This window comes from Rhinolophus ferrumequinum, chromosome 8 (assembly GCF_004115265.2).
Source record: "Rhinolophus ferrumequinum isolate MPI-CBG mRhiFer1 chromosome 8, mRhiFer1_v1.p, whole genome shotgun sequence".
In the NCBI taxonomy this organism is placed as follows: Eukaryota; Metazoa; Chordata; class Mammalia; order Chiroptera; family Rhinolophidae; genus Rhinolophus; species Rhinolophus ferrumequinum.
The window spans coordinates 26,279,417-26,301,948 of record NC_046291.1 but is presented as its reverse complement, the minus strand read 5'-3'; the positions used below and the strand labels follow the sequence as shown (position 1 = coordinate 26,301,948).

General features: G+C 38.1%; 1 protein-coding gene across 6 annotated transcripts in view; it reads right to left on the bottom strand.

Moving 5' to 3' along the window:
- Positions 1–4,610: 4,610 nt before the first annotated feature.
- INO80D (INO80 complex subunit D) overlaps positions 4,611–22,532 on the bottom strand; it is a 60,036-nt gene continuing 42,114 nt past the window's right edge. For all 6 annotated transcript variants that reach the window (XM_033111872.1, XM_033111871.1, XM_033111875.1 and 3 more), the window contains exons 9-11: positions 17,510–17,727; positions 16,646–16,803; positions 4,611–15,492 (exon numbers count right to left, since the gene is read on the bottom strand). In XM_033111872.1, the coding sequence (XP_032967763.1) occupies positions 14,033–15,492; positions 16,646–16,803; positions 17,510–17,727 (1,836 nt within the window). In that variant the 3' untranslated portion in view covers positions 4,611–14,032. The remainder of the gene's footprint in view (positions 15,493–16,645; positions 16,804–17,509; positions 17,728–22,532) is intronic.

The following is a 22,532-nucleotide window of genomic DNA, read 5'->3' as shown; positions in this document are numbered from 1 at the left end:
GGCCTTGGGATGAGTAGCGTCAGGAGAGTAAAATGGCAACAGGTTAAAGCGTAATAGTGGAAAGAGCAAGTATAGTGTTTAGCAATAAAAAGAAACGACGGCGATTGGAGGGAAAATAAAGTAGAGGGAAGATTTTAGTCTTAACCATCCACAGTACAGAGGGTAAGTATGGCAGGGCACCCTGTTTGGCTGTTGTGGACTGTGGAAGTAATGGCTCTTTTAATTTCATTTCTACTTCTCTCGTTTAGAAGGTGACAAGCACATCTTTTGATAAAGGACCCTCTAATTCTTTACACTTGTATTTTCTTAAATAGTTTTTAACCCAAAGTATATTCTCCGGGATACAATGATATCATTTGTTCCATTAAATGGTGCTTTGTACTAACTACATAAGATGAAATGTAGGAGAATTTTAAAGTATTATAAAGCAAAAGGCAAACATATTTCAGTTAATAGGGCTCCGGGAACTGAACACATCCTAGAATATTTTGGAACTTGATTGGGTGAAAGAAACCCTCTCTGTTGGTTACCTACATCCTCATATCACAAAGATCAGCATTCCCTTATCAGACTCCCTTTATCATCAGAAACTTCTTGCCCAAGCTCTTGTCTATTCCCATCCTGCTTCAATCTTTCCCTCTAGTCATAAAATGAGCGTAACTAAAATTGACCAAGCGCTTAATATGTGCTGGAGCCTAGTCTAAGTGTTCTGTGGATTGTGTCACATATTCTTCCTAGTGCATTTTATACATGAGGTTAAAGGACTGAGGCGAGCTCACACAGTTCGCAAATAATGGAGTCAAGATTCCAACCAAGGAAGTCTTGCCCCAAAGACCACAGCCTTAACCAATTACCACACTGCCTTTCACCAGATCCTCTAAGTCTCTTCAAATTTGCATTCTTTCTACTCAGGAACTTCAGAGTACTAACTTCATTCAGCACTGTTTATTGTGTGATTACAGGCAAGCACGCTGTGCTAGGGGCTGGGGTCTCGGGGCCTACCGATATAGACGGGCACTGGAACATACTGTCCACGTGAGGTAAACAGATCATTAGCAGGGTGTGTGAGGGCTGAGGGCACAGCCACCGGCCCTCACTAGGTCAGGGTCGGGGGAGGGGCTGACTTTCCTCAATAGCATCAAACCCAGTGGAGTGTGAAGGAGGTGAGTTAGCCTGCCAGCCTTCGAATTCCAGATCCCTATTTACTAGGTGGGAGACACCAGGGGAAATTATGTAAGCTCTTTCTGGGCTTGTAAATAAAACATAACAGGTTACATACAGCGGTTCTCCAAAATCTATCCTTATCTTTCTTCCTTTATCACTTATAGAAGGCTTCAACACACAAGTCTATATCTGTAACTTCCTAAATGAACTTAAGCCTGAGCCTCCTTGCTGAGCCCTAACTACAACTACTGACTGGTAATCTCCACGTAGAGCCCGTTTCCAACTCATACTTTACATATTTAAAACTCCTTGGCTCTCTCCAAATCACTGAGTGTGGAGGAGTGCAGCCCACTTCTGCCACTGGCACCCCTATTCTTCCAGAAATTCAAGGGTGAAGACTGTTTTGATTCCTCCTCCTCCCTTGCCTGACAGCTACTTCGTCTGTTTCCCTGTCTTGTTGAATTCCTCCCTCCTTTACATTTTTATTGCCACTAGTTCCGACTTCCTTAAGTAGTCTGTTGCATACTCTCCTCCTCACTTACCTCTCTGCTACAAACCTGTCTCTTAAATTGTGACGCCAGATTAGCTTTCCTGAATCACAGCTACCCATCACTCTCTCGTCCACTGCCTAGCCATCCATGTTCATTCTGCTCACACCCCTATTAGCTTCTCCACTCTATTCGTCACCAGTCTCCATACATTTTATACTGAAGTTGAAATGCTCCGTTCTCACACCAACCATGAGTTATCTTGCTTATGCTGCTCCCTTCATCTGGAATTTTCTCCACTTTTGAATGTCCAAATACTGCCCATCCTTGAAAGTGCTCTGTTCAGATGCACTTTCCTCTACAAAACTTCATGTCCTTTGGTTGGAAGTGATCTCTTTCCAACATGAACATACATAGCATTTTATCACTCTTCTAAGCACTTGATGGTTTTTACGTTGTTTGTATAGCTATCCATCTTCTCTCTCCTACTACACGGCAAAGTCTTTGAGTATAGAATCCAGTTGCGATTCATCCGCTATCACTAACACAAAGTGCTCAAAAATATAAATGACTTTTAAAAAATGAATGGAAGATGGAAAGACAGAAGATTGCAAAGATGGAAGAATAGAAACAACAAATTTCAGAGTGCTAAGGAATAGGCGTATCTCCATTACAGGGATTTGAAGCAGGAAAAATAACTGACTACAGTCACATGTTAGTTGAAGAATTTTCCAGGAGCTAGTTATGTGAAAGGAGAAAAATAATACCATCTTAATGTTCAGATCCACATATTGCTGAAAGAAATAAATTAATTCAAATAAGCAGGTTTATAAACAATACCGTTTTTAAAAAGAATTATTGTTAATGAAGCCGAGGAAAGAGCAAGGAGGTGGAGATATGCTAATGAAGGAATTAAAATATATGCTCTTCTAAACTCTAATCTTTGTTGTCACATGGCCACCCACAGGCTCTCAGCACCACCCCTTTAAAGATATTGCCTCAACTCAAATATTTCACTAATAAATAAGCTTGTCCCCTTAAGGCTACTATTTTTTAAAAATCAAATAAAGAACTTAGCATAATATTAAGTTTGTGCATTTGTGCAGAGATTTATAAAAGAAGCATCCTTAATTAGAAAAAAGTAAAAGAGTTTTAAAGCAACTAGTTACCACGTAACTAAAGAAAAGGACATTATAATTTCAAGCATTCTTCTTCATACCTGGTCAGTTTCAAAAGCAGAGGAATTGATGGATGACATTCTGTCCGTGCTGGTCAGCTTACTACACAGTACTGATGACATCTGCCTCTAGCGTCAAAATGTTCATTTCTTTTAGAGAAGCAAAATACAGTTGTAGAATATATCTTAAACATGCCTGGATTAAAGACCAAAGAAAACAAGTCCAAATGACCCACAAAAATAAAAAATAGTGAATCTCTACAATGGAATGTGTAATTTTAGAAGATTACAAAATTTTCTTTGCAAATTCTGTCCTAGCATCTATGTTCCACAAAATCCCCCAGCAACAAGACAGCACAGAAAATGCAAAGTTCCAACTGACATATTAAAAAAAAAAAGGAACAATTCAATTTCAAGGATACAGGCAGGCACTTGGCAATACCTTAAAGGAAAAGAGAGTTGCTTCAAGATTTTTTTTTTTAAACTTTGGTTATACAGCATGAAATTGCTCTTATACTTGTGAAGCTATGAAAATGAAGAGAGAAGGGGCGTCTGATTAAATGAAAAAGAAATTGGCTTGTAAGACCTCCATTACAGCATATATAGTGACAATTTCAAATCCAACTTCTGGTTGGATTTCAAGGTTGGCTACCACATTAAAGTCACCTTGGCTAGCATTTAATTGATGCTGTTACAAATATTAGTCATTGGCAGTCTAGCCATAAAGAACCATGAATGCATTTCTCTAGAGTTCTTGATAACATATAGGATATATAAAAAAAAAATTTACTCTGTTTAAATAACAAAGTGAGGGGAAAAAATACCTCCCTTGGATTAGTAGCCTCCATCAATATCCAAGTAAAGGAAATTATACCCAAAACAAGGCTACTTCACAGCAAGATTTATTAATACATCCAAAAGAAAGAAAGAAAAATCATTTTGTCACACTATATACAGATAATACATACAGTGTTTTATACACATATTACATCAGTTTTTACACAAGAAAAATATACATAAAAATGTAAACTTTTGTATACAAAAACCCTTAAACAAATTAAACAAGGACCAGATAACAAAAGGAGACCAATCATTATTATTTCATCAAATTTTTAAAACAGTAATACAGTACATTCATTGAGATATATATGGAAAATGTGAGCCATCTCTTCTTGTTTAAAGGGAAATTACAAACCAAAAGCCCAGTACCTCCCAAAATGTGGTCTCCCCCCACAATATCATACCCAATGCCATAGATATGCCTTTCCTTCAAAATGGGGGGGCTCTTACCAAAACCTGCCACTCACCTTGCTCCTATGGTCTGTGCAGAAACGAGTGGCTCCTTGCTTTTGTGCATATAACTAAGCTTCCAGCCACTATTAACACAAATACATAGAAGCTTCTCAGTTTGTAAATTCCCTTTAAGCAACTTTTTGTAAATATTTTTAATGTATGCCGCTGTAAACATACTTGTGTGCCAAGGTGAATGAGAACACTGAAAAAGAAGGGTTTTGAGAACTGCTAGTCCTTGCTACCGTGCAGTTACTTTGTTAAAAGAGATTTTAAAACTGTGCAACCTGTCTGTCCTTTACTGGTTTCAAATAAGCTACCTCACCTTTGATTTCCCACTGCAACTTGGTTTTAACGTCCACTTCAGGACTCTAGTTAGTACCACACAGTCGCCAAGAGGCTTTTTGTTAAAGGCTGCTTCTGATATCAAGTTCCAGCTAAGCTACTCTGAAATCACTCAAACCCCAACCTCTCTATTTTAGTCTTTGGGGATACTCTTAATCCACCGTTTTTTTGGTAACATCTTATAATTTAGGATTATCCATCTACAATCCTCTCTCTGTAAGGTCGTGAAACGTAATCTGCTGCCAACTCATCACAAGATAAAATATTTAACAGTATTTTCTTAATATTCTCGCATTTGGTGTCAAATATCAATTATCAATTTGATATACTAATGAAAAATACTTGAAGCTGTGGGGAATAAGAATTAAATCTATGTCAAGTGCATGCAGACTTGGAGTTCTTTTTAAAAAAATGTCTGGGAAGACCTTTAATAAATAGCAAAACATGCTTAAGACAGCTTCATGAGAGTGCTGCCTTCTCTCAGAGTTGACTTTTGAAGAAGGCAGAATAACATATTTCCCTGCAGCGAGAGAGTAGTTAACTTCCCCCAGGCGAAATGATCTGGACGACCATTGTTTACTAATGAAAGGAAGAGGCAGATTGGTGAATTAAGTGGATCTGGGAGATGGTAGATGACATATACTAATGGAAACACTAGGATTGCTTTATAACTGAAATAAACAGGCTGGTTTGCGGGACGTCTCCATTTCAGAGACAGGAAAAACGCACAAGGTGCCTCAAGTGAGTCTCCAGCTCTCGCCTTCTCCCATGAGACACATGGCATTTAAAAAATGACAGTCTCCCTTTCGGTTAAAAAAAAAAACACATAACAAGGGAAAGGAAGATAAATAAATAATGTGTGGATGTCTTTAGATGAGACTTCTAAATGTTCTTTAAATAATTTTTGATAATGTATTTTAAATCATTACATACAACTGCCATTGCAGCGACAATATTCCAGTAGGGCAGCATTTTGCTAAATGTAAAAGATTGCCATTTAAAACTCATACATGTACATGTGTATATACAGTATATCAACATTATTTATATACATATATACCTAGAGAGCAACATTTCATTGCTTTGAGTATCTATATATCCACTCCCACAATATATACTAGAGACATACTGTGTGAGTATATACGAAAGTATATGTACACATGCTCTGACATGTATATATACACTTTTGTCTGTGTGTGCATAAGAGCTTTAAAGGCACAATATATAGAGAGATGCAAGTTTGCTAAAGAGCTGCAGCAGAGTTAAACAGAATGTCACAAAATATGAGAAGAGTCAAAAGGAAATAGAGCAGAATTCATTACACAAGAATTCATTAAAGCAGTTTCGTCATGAGTAAAATTAGTTATAAAATTCAAGAGGTTTACATGTAACTTTGTATGCTTTCCATTAAAATGAAAATGGTAAACTTATGATAAAATTACAAAGTAAACTAAATTTTAAATGACAAATTAATGAGAATAAATGAGGAAATAAACCTAACACTAATATCAATAATAAAATCATAATAATGTTCTTTTTTAAGTAAAATATCCCAAAATTGTCTAGGTAAAATTTTTAAATCAGTTTTGACCGAACGTTGATTTTTGTTTGTTTTTTGAGACAAAGACGAATGCCTGATTCTCAAAATTACTATAGAAAATATTACCAAAACTTGTATGTTCTGGGAAATTTCAGAGATAAAGATCTTTAAAAGAAACAATTGAGAAGTTAATGAAATACACTTAAGACAAATGCTTCTGGCTAGAAAGGACATCATAAAGGAGAAAAAAAACACAATGAAGTGTGATTTTTTTTTTAAATGTTGAAAGATTGACTTAGGAGTTAGTGAAGATGAATGGAATTGGCAAGTGAGAATAGTTCTAAGAGAAATTAATTTATAATGACCATAAACAAGCCTACAACAGAAAGGATTTCCATTTTAGTACGCTCTGATGATGTACTCTAGACTGTCACTTCCTCCTGCTTACAGAGTAATCCAGAATTTTCCAGAGATGTATAATCTTGCTTAACAAAGGCTGTTTATCTATTATACACACACATTTTTTTAGGGAAATATATGTATATAGCTTTATCTATACACACACATATACATACGTGTATATATAGATTATACAAATGTATAAATAAACATAATACTTCTCAATCTTTCCATTGACAAGGCAAGTTCACATTCAGCAAAGTGCCACCACATCCCATATACACATCTCTGTACAGATATACACAAGGGTCTATTTTCACCCTTCAATCAGGGGGAGTTTTATTCTAGCAAATCCCATGAATTAGTAACTGAAGGGAGAAATGGCACCAATACAATCTCCCTCCTTCATTTGCATGCATATGTACAAGAAATATGCAGATTTTCTTAAATCCATAAAGCAAGAGTGAATGGAACTGGGAGATGCTACAAAAATACAATTGTAAAAAGAACAACATATAAAGCTTTCCAAGGTCTTGACTATATATAAGATGAATGAGGCTTCAAAGATACCTACAAATTCAGGTGTATCATCCAAAGTTGTTTTGACATATTTCAAAGTACATGATTTTTTAATATTAAAAATAAATGTGATTGGAGCATTTAATAACAACTCTAGTTTTGACTATTTTAGACCACCAGATACTTCAGAAATGAATGTATAGCAAAATGATAAATCTCAAAATATAGGAATGTATTTTTTTAATTACATATGAATCAAGTCAAAGGTAGCATAATTCTTCCTAGAGCCAAAATATGGGGTGGGGGGACATGCTAACTTCATAAATAATAGCGCAACTGAGTAATTGTTTTTTCAATTTTTGGAAATACCGGCAATCATCCCAGCTTTGAAATATGCATGGTGAAATGATCCCACCATCACTTTAAACAAAGCAGTTGCTTCAAAAAGTGGCATTCTTTATAAAAGGCCTATAATATTGTTAACTTCACCAAGAAAAGATGGTCAATAGTATTTTCTAACTCAGAATATAACAAAATCTATTAATGTAAAAAAAAAGTTCAACTGATGATCTCTGGTCCCATCACCCCAATAGATAAACACAGCTCATGTCTTGGTCTTTCTCTCTCTCTCTCTCTCTCATTTTTATGCTCAAAAGCAAGAGGCTGGTCTTAAAACCTACTGTTTCTCATGTCATTTTAAAAACATAGCATAATGTAAGTTAATCAAAATGTTAAAATGCACATGATATCAGAGCCAGCCTTTTAACATAAGATAACATGATGAAGAATTTGGTGTATTTATACAAGAGACAATGAGAAAGGAACTCCCTCAACTAAATAAAATACCCTCAACTAAATAAATCATATTTCTACAATACATTCTGTTACCTTTCTCTATTTTTACCGAAGCACACATTCATCTCTCTCACACTTGTGCCCCCAATGTATATTTTTGCATGTGTGTAAAAACACAGACATGTACATACACACAAGTAATTTAATTCTATTTTTCAGTCACAGTGGGAATTCCTTAGTGAGGAGGGAGAAAAAGGTTCCTGAATAAGACACTGAGAACATCTAGATTTATTATTTTTTCTCTATTTTACTTCCCAACTTACAGAATAAACTGTAAATTAAAGAATAAATCCATAGGAAATAAAAGAGGTCTTAAATTAGTTTACAAATTCCAGCTACAGTAGTTGGGAATTTTACTTGATCTATGTATTCTATTTACCCTGTAACTAAGCTTCTAAGCCATCTTAAGTGTAAACCACAGATCATTTACTAAAGAAACATGATTCTCAACAGTTCTATGAGTAGTAATAAATGGTCTAATGGTGTTCTACATTTTGAGGCCCCAGAATATCCTTTTATTTTATATATCTGCAAGGTAGCAAAGGATAGCTATACACCTTGACACGGCAGAGATCCAGTGTAAAAAGGTGCTTCACTAGTTTGTTTTGTTTAAAAAAAAAAAAAAAAAAAAAGCTCATATATAATTTTTTAGCTATTAAACACATAGGCAACATAATTCATTACACTCAATACAGCTTTAGTATAAAACTTATAATTTATGAGGTGATGTTAATAGCATAAATTAATATACCTTTTCTCTTAAAATCTACAATAAGTATTCTGAAAGCTCATTGGGGAAGGAGATTTTTAAATAAAAGTTTTAAAGCTGTGCGTGATGGGAAAGGATTCTGTATGCTGAAGCTGAGATGAGAGGCTGAAGAAGAAGGAAGAAAGTCCTATGCAAGACACTGTGGGCTACGAACCAAATGTTTTCTCTTTCTTGCGCTCTCTTCAATGATGAGTCACCTTAGTTCTTGAAAACTATTTTATTTTTAAAAACTGCCCTCATTTCCACAGGAATCCCTGAGACATACTCAACACTATACAGTGAAAAGAACGATCACTGTTGAGAGGAACTGATTCAACCCTTTCAAGCAGATGAAGACAACGTCCCGACTAGACTTCCCATCACTTCCACACTGATCTGCTGGAACCCACTGTACCCTAACCACGCAGGGTGGAGTCATGTCAGGGCAAATCAGTCTATTCCCCAAGTGAAAGCAATGGTGTGGCATTCAGCTGCATGGGAGCCCGCTGCGTTGCATGTTGAAAATTTTTCCAAGGGGAACTTTGGGTGCATATAGAGCTTACTTCAGTGGTCCCCAGCTTAAAAACAAACAACAAACAAACAAATAAACAAACAAAAAGCGAAAGAAGAGGGTTCTACTACTCTTAGGCCAGGATCAGGCCAGACGTGTGTACGTGTGCATACTTCAGGACTGGACGTGGGCTGAGCAAGCCGGCAGAAGGGAAGACGAAAGGAAGCTGTGCTGCCTACCTGGCTTCCTAAGAGTTTGACAGGTTTTCTCTTTTGAGACTGTTTTTCACACTAAACTTTGGATCACCAAAAACTCTGCCATTGAAAGTAGCCTAACATTCCCAAGATCTGGGAATCTAGGGTAAGGAAAGTCAAACCAAATTTGCTCTCTCTCTGAAATGCCCCATTTCCTTTCGTTAGCTCTGTATCACAGTGCAGAGAGAGGAAAACTAACAAAAAAAAATAAAGTGAAAAGAAGCTGGAGTGCAAAGAAAATTCTTGCTATTTAGAAATAAGGCTCTCTAAATTTGACCCACAATTGCCACATTGATGACACTGGTTCTTAGGAGAGACATAATTATTAATTTATGTTTTATGTTTTCCTTCCTAACTCACTGGTCAGGGGAAAACGAATATGATCTTCACTGGTATTTTATAACAAATCTCTTGAAAGATAGCATTTACAATATTACTTTAATCTACTAATCATGGATTTTGGTTCCCTCCAGAATATTGGAAAGCTTATAAAGTCCAAGATATTAAGAAGTCATTAAATGTTTTACCTTTCTGTAGAATGCCAGTGACGATTCAATTATTTTCAAAGTATTGAGGTGGGGGGAAACCTATGTTCTATTTTTTATATATATTCCCATCCCCTTCCTCTACCCCCAAGAAATATATTTCTTGTCAGGAAAAAAAAATCCTTTGAGCGATGTAGGTGTTAGTGATGAAAGAGATACAAATGAAGACTATTCAGTAGGACTACATTTTCTTTTTCTAGGAATCCTTCAAATTGCCTCAATAAACTGTAGAATTCTGTTGACCATTTAGAAGACCATTATATTATTCTATGTATACTAGATTAAAAACAGAATGTAAAAGAATTTTAAAAGGCTAAAAAGAGGATGAAGAAAATGGAAACGATATCTAAAAACATTTGAATTTCAAACCTATTAATTCATTTAGTGTTATTAATATCTCCACCTTTTTACAATACCAATCCACGACAACCTACTGAACTAACTTGGAGAAAAGGTAATTGTCTCCCACGACACTGCTGATGAAGGCTGTGACCCATCATCACCAACCCCCACCGCCACAGGTACAAGGGCGCAGGAAGGAGGGAGCAAGTGTCAATTAACCGACAGTACGGGAGTTCCCTACAGGCTCGAATTCTAGTGCCAACTGATAAGAACTGAATGGTACAGGTCCACAGACACAGAAATTCTTACACATAAGAAAACTGTACCGAGAGGGCACCTGTGTGTCTTCCAGACACCGTCCTTTCCAAATCAAAGAACTGTCTTTGCTTCTCTGGATTGTGATCATGGATTGAGAACAAGCTCTGATGAGGAAAAGTTTTAGTGTTAGTCACAGAAAATGGTGATTCCTAACTTGGTGTGGAGAGATTGGGCTTATTTAAGAAATAATTCTTATAAATAATTATTTGGCAAAGATAAAGGGTTAGCTTTCTTTAGCCTTGAGCCACTCAACATGTAACTACAATTTTAAGGAAAGGAAAAGAAAAACAAATATTTTTCCAACTTTATTTTCATACCTACTATTTGCTTCTCATTAAATTATAATCTTTTCATGGAGGGACACTAGACACAACATGCTGCCTGCCAACGTGAAATTGCTCAGGAAGTCATTTATAAAGCAGTCATATCTCACATGGTAGGTTACTAGAGAAAATAATCCTTCGCCGTATAAGCTACGCGACGATACTTAGAAAATTTTTTCATTGCATAGTCTGTCACTTGGTGGGTTAAGTGTAATTGCTATTAACTATTGTGAATTGTTTACTAGCTACATAATCTACCCAGATGTGCAAATTGCTAAGCCATTTTTAACAGAGGAAAAAACAATGTCATAAGTACTTTAATTAAAATAATATTAACAATTATGTAGAGAGAGTGAAGGAGAGAAAACATGTCTTTTCTTCGGATGCTACAGATCACAGCCAATGAACATCATACATTAGAATGGAATTCAGATTCTCAGAACACAGAACGTATCCACTAACTGCAGCAACTCTGTAAATTAAATCACATTAACACAGTCTAACTGGCCTTTATAAATGGTCCCCAAAAACTGCAGAAACAGAGTGAACCTTCTTTGCTACTACTTCTCATGAGTTGAACATTAGAATAAAAGCTAGTTTCCACCTAATTAGGACCTTATATAAAATTGTTTTTGATTCCAGTATTGCCTTATTATAGCATTAAAAGACACTAATTTTCCTATTTCTGGAGTAAAAGACACTTCATGCCTTCCTTTACACATTAATAGCAAACCTACTACTAATAGATGAGAATTGCTCCGTTAGCTAAAAGAAAAACAACAGATATCTCTGGGTTCACAGATGTTCTTCTCTCTTCCAAATAGGGACTCAAACAAGAAACAGCAAGAGCAAAGCAAATTGTAAGCTCAGATGTTTGCTTTGAAGTAGATGAAATGAGAGGAAAATTTCCTTTCTTACTAATTCCTCAAGTCTACACTGGGACTTTCTACTGGGTGCCCTTTCTTCAAGCTATCATTGTGGGCATCTAAACAAAATGAATTTACTCAAAGTTTTTGGTGTGAAGCTGTAACTGGCAACATTCCTGATCATTTCTTGCTTCCTTACTAGAAAGCAGAAAAGGGCTTTTAAATGCACATAAAACAGAAAATTGCAAACAATAAAATGTGCAACTTACTGCAAACTCAGTTTTGATAACTGAAGAATTTTAAGCAGCTACCATGAGGGGACAAATAGCCATGAAAGTTCAGATTGACTACCCGTGACTTTCCCTTTGCTGTCAAAGAAGGGCTGATCAGAAGAAAGTCAATGCCCTGCTCCGCTACAACGTTTCATTAGTACACGATGGAGGACAAACCAAATAGCTGGGGATGGACAGCTATCTAGTGGTGATTACAATGGGGTGTGAAGAGTTTAGCGGACTAAATGACACTTTGAGCAGAGATAACTACTCATAGTCATTTCCTCATAGTACATTAAAATAAAAAAGCTTACTAACAGGTTCACAGGTGAGAAATAGTCAAATTATCTGTTCTCACCGTTCACAATAGAAATTTATGGTGATACCAAATATAATTTTGCTTTGTGACATAATTTATAATTTAGAAATTTCTCAATCTGCAAAAAAGACGAAGCTATTAAAAAATAAATCTTCCAATTATCATGATTAAAAAAAACTAAATATATTACAAACTTATTTTTGGCCCACAAAAAGAAACTTCAATAAATACAAAATAGGGCATATAATGGTTTCATACAGTCATGTGACATTTCCCCTCCATAATCTCAGGCACGTGGTATCTGCATAATGCCTGCTGATCACCATCATTCCTTTAAAAAGCAGAGAAAGAAAAGCTTTCAAAAGAAGGGATTGGTTAGAATTAGCATGGCATAAAGAGAATACTTATAGGAAGTAGGAAAATACATCCAAATCTTTACCTATTGAAAAGGAATTAAGATCAAATATTCCCTGACAAATGAATCATTATATCACATCATTAATAGATATGCTCTCTCTAATCATCTTTTAAAATATATATATGTAAGTTAGACTAGACTCAGGTATAAATAGCCAATGGTATCTCAAGGGGCAGTGAACCATCTCGGCAAAAGCAGAGCACAGATGCCTTTAAATCTAGTCCCACCTTCTTCTGGGAGGACATGGGAGGGCAAGGAGAAGGCAGGTAAAAAGAAAACTCACATGTTCATTTCATAGTCACCAACTTACTAAACTACCCACCATGATTTTTAAGCCTAAAATCCTGGTACTTTAAAACAATTTCCCCAAAATTAAACCTAAGTACTTAAGTTATTTTAAAAGTACCAAAGGGTAGGTAAAATTTATGTCTCATTTCCATATTCTGCTTTGAAAGAAACTTTAAAATGTGTATCCTTCAGATATTACATATCACTTCACAACTGGCACATTGATTCCACAAGCGTCTTCAACATTTTACAAATCTCACCAAAGAATCACTACTGTAAACATGAAAAATTTAAAAGCAAAAGATGGATCAAGAAGTTCACAGATCCCATCTTTCCAAATCTATCTGACCTATCCTGTGTTTCACATCGAAGTATTTTCTTTAATTACATCTTGCGAATGTATTCCATGACAGAGGGATTTAGGAACAAATGCGTGTCTAAAAGGCAATATAACCACCAGACCTCAGAATTTCAGCCACCCTGCAGTCACTCCAGGCGAGCTTTTCAGGACATCCCCACGGCACTAATGTGAATCCAGCTTTTTGTGTTCCGGCATAACTTAGCAGAAAAGGGTTGTGCTATTCACGCGACCAGACCACCACCCTCTTTAGTAAAGAAACTTAGTTAACTCAGTGGGAAAGAATGACCAACCTTATTAGGGTTGTGAGATTTGGGAAAGGAGAAGAGCCTTATACTCATTAGGAAAAAAAACAACAATGGGACAGCTGCTTCCTGCCCTACACAAAACACACACAGGAGGGAGCACACATACACACAGGCAGTCAAAAGACTCGTGTTTTTCTTTTTAATTAAACATGATCACAATTAGGAATGGACTCCTGGCCTCATGTGGTAGTGAGCAGTTGGTGCTAAGTCAGAGCCTTGTCTTGATCTGCCGCTGCACACCATTTGCTACGTCTTACACACAGAGACGCAATGAAGAGCATCATTCTAGCAAGAACCACCTATGTAAATACCTGGTAATCGAATGGAAAGCATTGATCTGAATCCTAGGAAACAGGGCACTGGTAATCTGAGGTATCTTCCACTTCTAGGACTCGCTGCTAAAAGTCGCTTCTGTCCAGTCACTGTGCTGAGCCACTAAGGAAACCACTGGGGTAGAGTGACCCTGCCAGAAGGGAATGAGCACCAGTGCAAAGGAGCACATGTGAACACTGAAGCAAGGTCCACTGCAGGGTAACTTGTTTAACTGGAAAAGGGAGTTCCCCTCTAGTCCCCATCTGTTATTTTTAAAATCTTCTTTAGGAAAAGGGGAAAGGAGTGATAAAGAGGAAACAAAGATAGAAAACACCAGGTTCCCCACCTGCCTGCAAACACACAGACACCACTCAGTTAGGGAGGTAAAGGGAGAGGATGCATTATTGGTACTTGTAGCTGTGGCACCTGTTACTGTGAAGCCTGTAGGAGGCGCTATAGAGCTGTGGCTGGGCTGCAGGTCCTTAGGAATGCCACTGTGAGAACTCAGCTGGTGGCCGAAGGCTGCGCTGAACTGAGGGAGCTGCTGCTTGGGAGAGGTGGAGGCCATTAGTTCAGCAGAAGGCCCCATGCCACTGAAGCTGGTCTGCGGTAACCCCGGGAGCACACTGGAGCTGCTGGGGGTTACGGTGGCGAAGGCAGGCTGTGTGGTCTCTGAGTTCGAAGTGGTGGGTGGCGTGGATAGGGACGTGGAAAGAAGATGTCCATCTGCGTCGAGAAGGTTGCTAAATGGAGAGGGATCTCCAAGGTTGACAGGGAGATTGCCCCAGTGAGTCCTGGGGTTTACGACTCCTCCAAGTGGCACCTCGAGTTGGGTTGGGAGCAAGTGCTGCGTCATGATGGGCATCTCTGCTGAAAAGGTAGCTGCCATAGTATCACCAGAGTAAGATGTGTGGGGAGAGGTGATATGGTCACTGTAGGGAGACGGCACGTGCTCGCTATCATAATGGCTTCCATGGGGCGAGGAGTGTGACTGATCACTGCTGTATTGCTGTCGTGAGGTGATTAGGTCATCTGCCTTGCTCAGCAGCTGGGCAGGGTGTGGCCTCTGGGAGGCATGGCTGCCATCATGAAGTCCATGAAACTGTCCTGGGAAGGCTCTCTCCCCAAGTGCACTCTGGCTGATCAGAGTGGCAGAAGTAAGGCCAACGTTGGCTGGGGCAGAGAACTGCCCTTGGATCTGCCCTGCCAGGGGTGTAGGTGGGTTAGACAAGGTAGCAGAACGGAGCAGGTTCTCATCCAGCTCTAGACTAGAAAAATTATCGTGTACTATGCGCCCGTTCAACAGCTCCCCGAGGTCCGTGTTTACTTCTCGGCTCAAGGACTGAATTCCTGAAGCTCCAGTACTTGTGGAGAACACCCCTATTCCTCTGTCTGACAATTCCTGGACTGGCACACCATCTGACTGGGTAAGTACGCCAATGGTACTCAGGCACTCGAGAGAAGTTACAGCCTGCAAAGCCCGTTCAAGTTCCTCAGCCTCTTCGGTGGTTGGGAGGAGGTCTCCATTCTTTCCTGAGTAAGGAAAAGCCATCGAGAATCAGCAGAGCTTTCACCTGTCCCAGACCACAAAAGCTGTGCATGTGAGTTATTTCTAACAATATTCTATTTAAAGAGGCCCTATTGAAAGAGAAGTTTCCAAGGACTGGACCGGAAGGAAAAAGTGAAATATTCATGTGTAGGACAGGTCTGAAATGTCAAACTGTCCTAGAACTTGTATCACATCTTCAGCTTATGTATAGTACTCTCAAAAATTATCTCACCAAAGTATTAAGTTCTTAGGGATTCTAAACACTACCAATTCAAAACTCATTGTGACTGTCTGAATACACAGATGTTTTTACTTGAAGTTATATTAAAGTCATTAAAATAGAAAATATATCCTATCAGTTCAGATTTGAGATAAAAGGCTGTGCAGGAGGAGTCCACCAAGTTGTTCTTCTCTTAGACTCTTCCAGCCGGAGGGGCAGCTGTGGAAGACTAGAATTCATACATGGATCTTAACACAACACTAAGCACCCACTCAGCTCATTTCATAGATTATCTTTTAAAATGCTGTTGCTTTACTTTCTAATCCTTCCCTCTCATTCTTCTCCCATTTCTAACTACTTTTCATAATATGGAAACCTTTGGGTCTACATTGACTTCATTTCCAATATAAAAAAATCTATTGTTAGGAACTTGATTAATCAACACAAAAATATCCAGTTTTTAACAGTGAAAGGAACACTCTAAGAATATAAAAGATGTTTTCTGAAATCACCAGAGAATTGGTGGGATAAAGTTTGTTTTGGAAAAGTGCACTTCAATGGAAGTACAAGGTGGGGTATTAAAATCAGGACAAGTTCTAAAAGGCTTCAATAAACTCAGGTTTGAAATGTCTTCGCTCAAAAATACATTCGAATAAAATTACTCATTTTAAAGGAACGAAGTTATAAACCTAGTTATCAAACTATCCATCAACCAAGTCTATAATATGGTTAAACAAATTGCACATGCCTTACCTTCTGAAAAGGGTAAATTAGCTTTAGCAGCGTTATATTTTCTAGCTACAGTGAAAGATATTATATGTGAGGAGGAATACCTCAAACACACCTCCAAAAACTGTTTCCCTTGTTAAGAACTCATTTTAAAACCCAGTTTTCTTGAATCCCAGTATTGACCATACCTTCAAAGAAATCAAAATCCTGTAAGTCGTCAGGGAGCCGTGGCAGGACATCGGAAAAGTCCTCCTGGTTCAATTCCAAGTCATGTGGAATGTCAGTGATCTCATTGGCAATGTCGTCCGGTAACTCGTCAGCACTCAGCTCAGGCGTGGACGGGCTCCTGGGGAAGACGACATGGTTGGCCCCACCACGCCCCTTTTAGTTTCACGAAACCAACGGCACCGAGACAAGTGCGTCAAACATGAAAACGGGAAATCCTAACTCAACGTTTCTTACTTTAAGGAAATTTGAAAGCAAACAGACCCCACCATATGCAGTCACATATTTCTACAACCTCTGCCTATGCATTAAGACAATCATTTCAAGATGGGATTTTTACTTCAAATTAGTAGGACGAATACGGTTCGGTGTATCAAGTGGTATGTCTTAATACTTTTTAGAGCATTTCAAACCTGGTCAACATAATAATTTAAAACAATGAAATAAACAGATAAAACTAAAATGTTTAACTGAAACAGAGGCCTCATTCATATGGTCAAAATGCTTACCCCTGCCAAAATTAATAAGGCATCAGATTTCTGATGGAACGTTTCTGTTGGAATATATATGGAATTTCTGTTAAAATAGGAAAATCTGAGGGCAGGCCATTAAATGCTCAATTTCAACATCTGCTCTCTCTGTTTTAATCAAAAGCTTTACTTCAGATCTGACCCACTCAGATATTTTATAAAAATTGTGCTGAAAACTAAACAGTTTAGGTTGATAAGACCGAACGGGTTCTGTAGCCTAGTTCCAACACCAGAAAAGGCAATGAGAGAGCAATCAGAACGTGGAAAGGAAATGCAGACTCTGGCGCCGTCACTGACCGGATCTGAGAGGCCCCCACTGGCAGTGAGACGCTGGTGGGCATGCTGAGGTTCCCTTGGGGGACTGCAGGGGGAATGGGTTTTTGGGGTCGACGAGGTCCACGCCTTCTCTTCTTCTTGTGTTTTTTGGTAAGTGCAGGAGGCTTGGTTTTTTTCCTGGGTTTCCTCTGCTGCTGGTGCTGAACTTTACGGGAGCTATCTCCTCTTAAGAAATTATCCTTTGGAATGAATAAATGGATATTTTCAAACTGAGATTATGTGGGAAAAAACCTAACAGCTACCTAAAAAAATACTTGTTATCTCTTAATATTCTATATCATGCCTAAAATACACTGTCTACCTAAAACTAGGTATAACAATAAGTAAATGAATAAAACACTCATTTTTATTTAACTCAAATTAATGCAACGTATACATATAGTTCATCCTACATTTAAAGACATTGAGATAGGTGCTATAGTATAAAAAAAAAAGAAAATTTGCACTCTCAAATAACTTACTCTCCCATGAGAAAAATGTGAATACAAGTATACATAACCACAGTACAGAGAAAATTGGGCAATAGTGATATACATACCTTCCACAGGTACACAAAAGGATAATTGAGTATTTTTAATTTTGTGGGATTAGAGAAAAAGTAGGATTTTAAGTCGTTGGGGGCAAGTGGAAGACTATTCTCTGCTACAAAAAAATGGCACAAACCAGAGAAAAAGAACAGCAAACAACAGGGTTTGACTGGTGCTTGGAGCATAATAGGGGATGAAATATAAATGTACGCTTTAAAGAAGTTTGGGACCTGATCATGTATGACTTTGAATACCTTAAGTTTAAGGATTTTAAACTTCTTTTGTAGGCAATGGGGAATGATTTTTGATGAGAGGAGCAGCATGACTTGACAAATGTGTTAAAAGGATTAACTGCCCTGGTAGCAATGTAAAGAGACAGCTCGAAATGAATGGAGGCAACAATTCCAATATGAGAGCTCTTTCCACAGTGGATACGAAATACACGGTGAAGGGCAGAGTGAGGGGGAATGGGAAAGCAAGGCACTGTCGAGGTCGAATCTCATGATCTGACAGCTCCTAGGATGTGGTAAGGTCAAAGGGAATATAAAACTCTAAAATGTCTCTAGGGTTTCAAGTTTGGGTAATTGTTAAATGATGACACCATTAGTTGGGATGGAGAACACAGCAGAATAAACAGATTCCTACGAAAAGTTAAAGAATTCAGTTCGGCTCACATACAGTTTGAGGTATGTAGATGTCCAAGAGGTAAGAGAAAACTGTATCTGGTGCACAGGACTCAAGAAAGGGACGGAAGTGTAGACTTGGAAATCATGACAGAGTAGAAGTCCTTCAGGTAACTGACATGGTTCAGGCAGAAAAGGTACAGGGAGAAGACAAGGAGCACAGCTTTATAACACTGCTGCAATGAAGTGAGTAGGCAAAGGAAGAAGAAACTGACCACAGAGCTAGCTTTTTCCAGCTAGCACCCTTATAGCTGAATGCTGTACTTCACCAATGCCAACATGCACATGTTAATATTTCTGCAACTGGGGATCTTTTACAATAATGGCACCTTGTAATGTAGGCCAGATGACAGTCGTTGGCATTGAGCCCACACATGCTCAAAGCTGGTCACAGCTCTTTGTACTGATATCGTTTGAATTAAGATATGTGCAGTGTTGGTTTTACATGTAGAGGAAAAACTGTTGTGTATGCAGAAAGGCACAAAGAACATCAGGGTATAAAATTATTATTAGTGAAACAAACATTCATTATTGAAGAACTGACCACAATTTCTTTCTATGTTTTTTAAAGCAAAAACCAAATGAGAAAAGAAAATAACCACAAAGAAGACGAAGCTGTGTTATAGTTGATGTAAGAAAATACTGCCTTTTCACAGGTCAAGTAATTCAGCTACAACCAGGAGCAATACAGAAGATAAAATCTACATCTAACTAAGTCTAAAGAAGCTATTTTAGCAAGTATAAAACAAAAAATTGCACGTGACAAGAAATGCACTGTGCAGCATTTTTTCTTTCTTGCCTGGTATATAAAACAATAGTGTTTTTCTACAATTGATGTCACTTGATTTGATGAATTCAGTAATAACTCATAACTAAATAAAGAGTATAGGAAATAGTATTTAAAGACTAATAACTAACACTAGCATCAAACAAATTCAAAACAAGAAAGAATAAAATTAAAACATAAATTTAGGAAATCTAAAAGAAGTTTAGTCCCAGCCAAATACTTGAATCCAAACACAATTACAGGCTCAAGTCAAAATGCACAAATTTTTAAAACTACAAAAAAAAGAGGCTACTTCTTTTGGCCCAATACCTGAGGTCTACATGTATGTCCATTATTCAATTCAACAAATAGTGACTGAGCAACTAGCAGAACCCACCAGGTGGTAAGCATCCACTCCAGGCTTTCTCTCTGGGACCGGAGTGGATTGTAGGCAAGAGAAAGTTAGTCAGCTCTAGGCCAAGACACACAGATCCTACTTGTAAGACCGCCAACATCACCTGCTTCTGGTTCTAAGCTTGTGTCTTATTCTCTTAAGCTTATGCCTCACAGCCCAGCAACATTTTTGGTAATGTGCCAAGTACCCCACACAGAATTGTCCATGACCGAGGCCCTGCCTTGCCGTTGGCAGTCCCTCACTCTGTTTTTCCAGAGAGCTAGAGCCCCTCTAGCCTAGAGGCTTTCCTAATGCTGACTGTTCGTTTACCTACACTATTACTACAAACACTATACACTCCCGACTGTCTCATTCTACTTATATGCTGGGACAATAACGCATATACTAACTTACCATCTGTTGTATGGTCTCATACCTATTGAATACCATGTTCTGTCTGCCAGCCTGGATTTTCTGCAGTGCGAGCCTCTAGTTCTGAATCTCAACCCCTGTCAGCTATGTGCTAACTTTTACTTTATTCAACAATTACTTATTGAGCATCTGATACAGCAATGAACAAAAACTGCTCCTGCCTTTGAAGTGTTTACATTCTAGTAAAGGGATACAGACAATAAACACATAAACTAATTAATAAATAATATAATGGTAGGTATATGAAAATATAAGGAAGAAAAATAAGGTGGAATATGAGAATAAAAAACTGACAGGACAGAGGGGAAGTGGAAGGCTTCTTTGATGAAGTGACATTTGATCAGAAACTTGAATAAATGAAGTGATGCATGTAGAAAACATTTAAGGAAAGGAGAAAAACAAGTACAAAGCCCCTGAGGTGGAAATATACTTAGAGTGTTCAAGAAATAGCCAGAAAGCCAACGTTGCTGGAACTCCGGAAATGAGGAGAGGGTATAAGATAAAGCTACAAAGGTTGTAAGGGCCAGATGAGGAAGTGGCTCATAGCCACAGTAAGAATTTTGGATTCGGTTCTCAATGTAATGGAAAGCCTTGGAAGGTTTTGATCAGAGGACTAAAACGATCAGATGTATATTCTAAAACGTCTGCTCTCAAGGTACATACTGTATGATTCCATTTATAAGACATTCTGGAAAATGTAAAATTATAGGAACAGAAACACATCAGCAGAGACAAAGGAAAGGGTTGACTACAAAGGGGCAGAACAAGAGAATTTTGGTGGGTGATGGAACTGGCCTACACCTTAATTATGGTGGTGATTACATGACTGTATGCATTGTCAAAACTCAGGACGGTCCACCAAAAAGAGTGAACTTTACTGTGAGTAAATGCAAAGAAAGTGAGACACACACAGAATCTACTGGCTGCTATGTGAAAAACACATCTGAGTGTGGCTGGTGGGGCACAGCAAGAAGAAGAGACACCAATTACGAGACTATGACAATAATCCAGGCAAAGAAGATGGTAGCTAAGGCTAGGGTGGTAGCAGCAAAGGTGGTAAAATGTGTTTGCATTCAAGATATGGTCTGAAAGCAGAGCTAAGAGATTCGCACAGTGTTTGTCTCCCAGTGTAAGTCTCTCCCAGTGGGGGGCTGGTGGGGTACACGTGTTTGCTATATACTTATGTAATTTTTAACTTAAAAATAGGTCAAACTGGTGTCTGATTCTCTAACTATATTCAGAGGAAAAACCATTTTCAAAACTTTGTATTGTAAATACCTTCTAAAACCCTGATTAATATTATTTATAAATTAAAAATAAATTTAAAAATTAAAAATAAAATGTTTATTACTTTAAGACTATTTTTATTACACTAGTTTAAACTTGTTTCCCTAGCTGAATTTGCCTAAGCAGGTATATTTAATCAGATGAAAAGAATAAACTGCTTTTAATTTCTTTAAAAGCATTCATGTAATAATTGTTATACTAATCAAAAGCTTATGAAATCAACAAAGCAGATCCTAGGGGCCAGCCCAGTGGCTCAGGCGGTTAGCGCTCCATGCTCCTAACTCCGAAGGCTGCCGGTTCGATTCCCACATGGGCCAGTGGGCTCTCAACCACAAGTTTGCCAGTTCAATTCCTTGAGTCCCGCAAGGGATGGTGGGCAGCACCCCCTGCAACTAAGATTGAACACGGCACCTTGAGCTGAGCTGCCGCTGAGTTCTCGGATGGCTCAGTTGGTTGGAGCTCGTCCTCTCAACCACAAGGTTGCCGGTTCGACTCCTGCAAGGGATGGTGGGCTGTGTCCCCTGCAACTAAAAACGGCAACTGGACCTGGAGCTGAGCTGCGTCCTCCACAACTAAGACTGAAAGGACAACTTGAAGCTAAACGGCACCCTCCACAACTAAGATTGAAAGGACAACAACTTGACTTGGAAAAACAAGGCCTGGAAGTACACACTGTTCCCCAATAAAGTCCTGTTCCCCTTCCCCAATAAAATCTTTAAAAAATAAATAAATAAATAAATAAATAAAGCAGATCCTGAAGTATAGCCTCCCTATTTAATAATATTTTCCTAGTCTGATTAGAACTATGCTGAACAGTGAAACTTTAAAATCAAAATATACAACCAAGATGACTTACTTCAGTGGTTTACTGCAGTGCCTATATTACCAAGGGTCT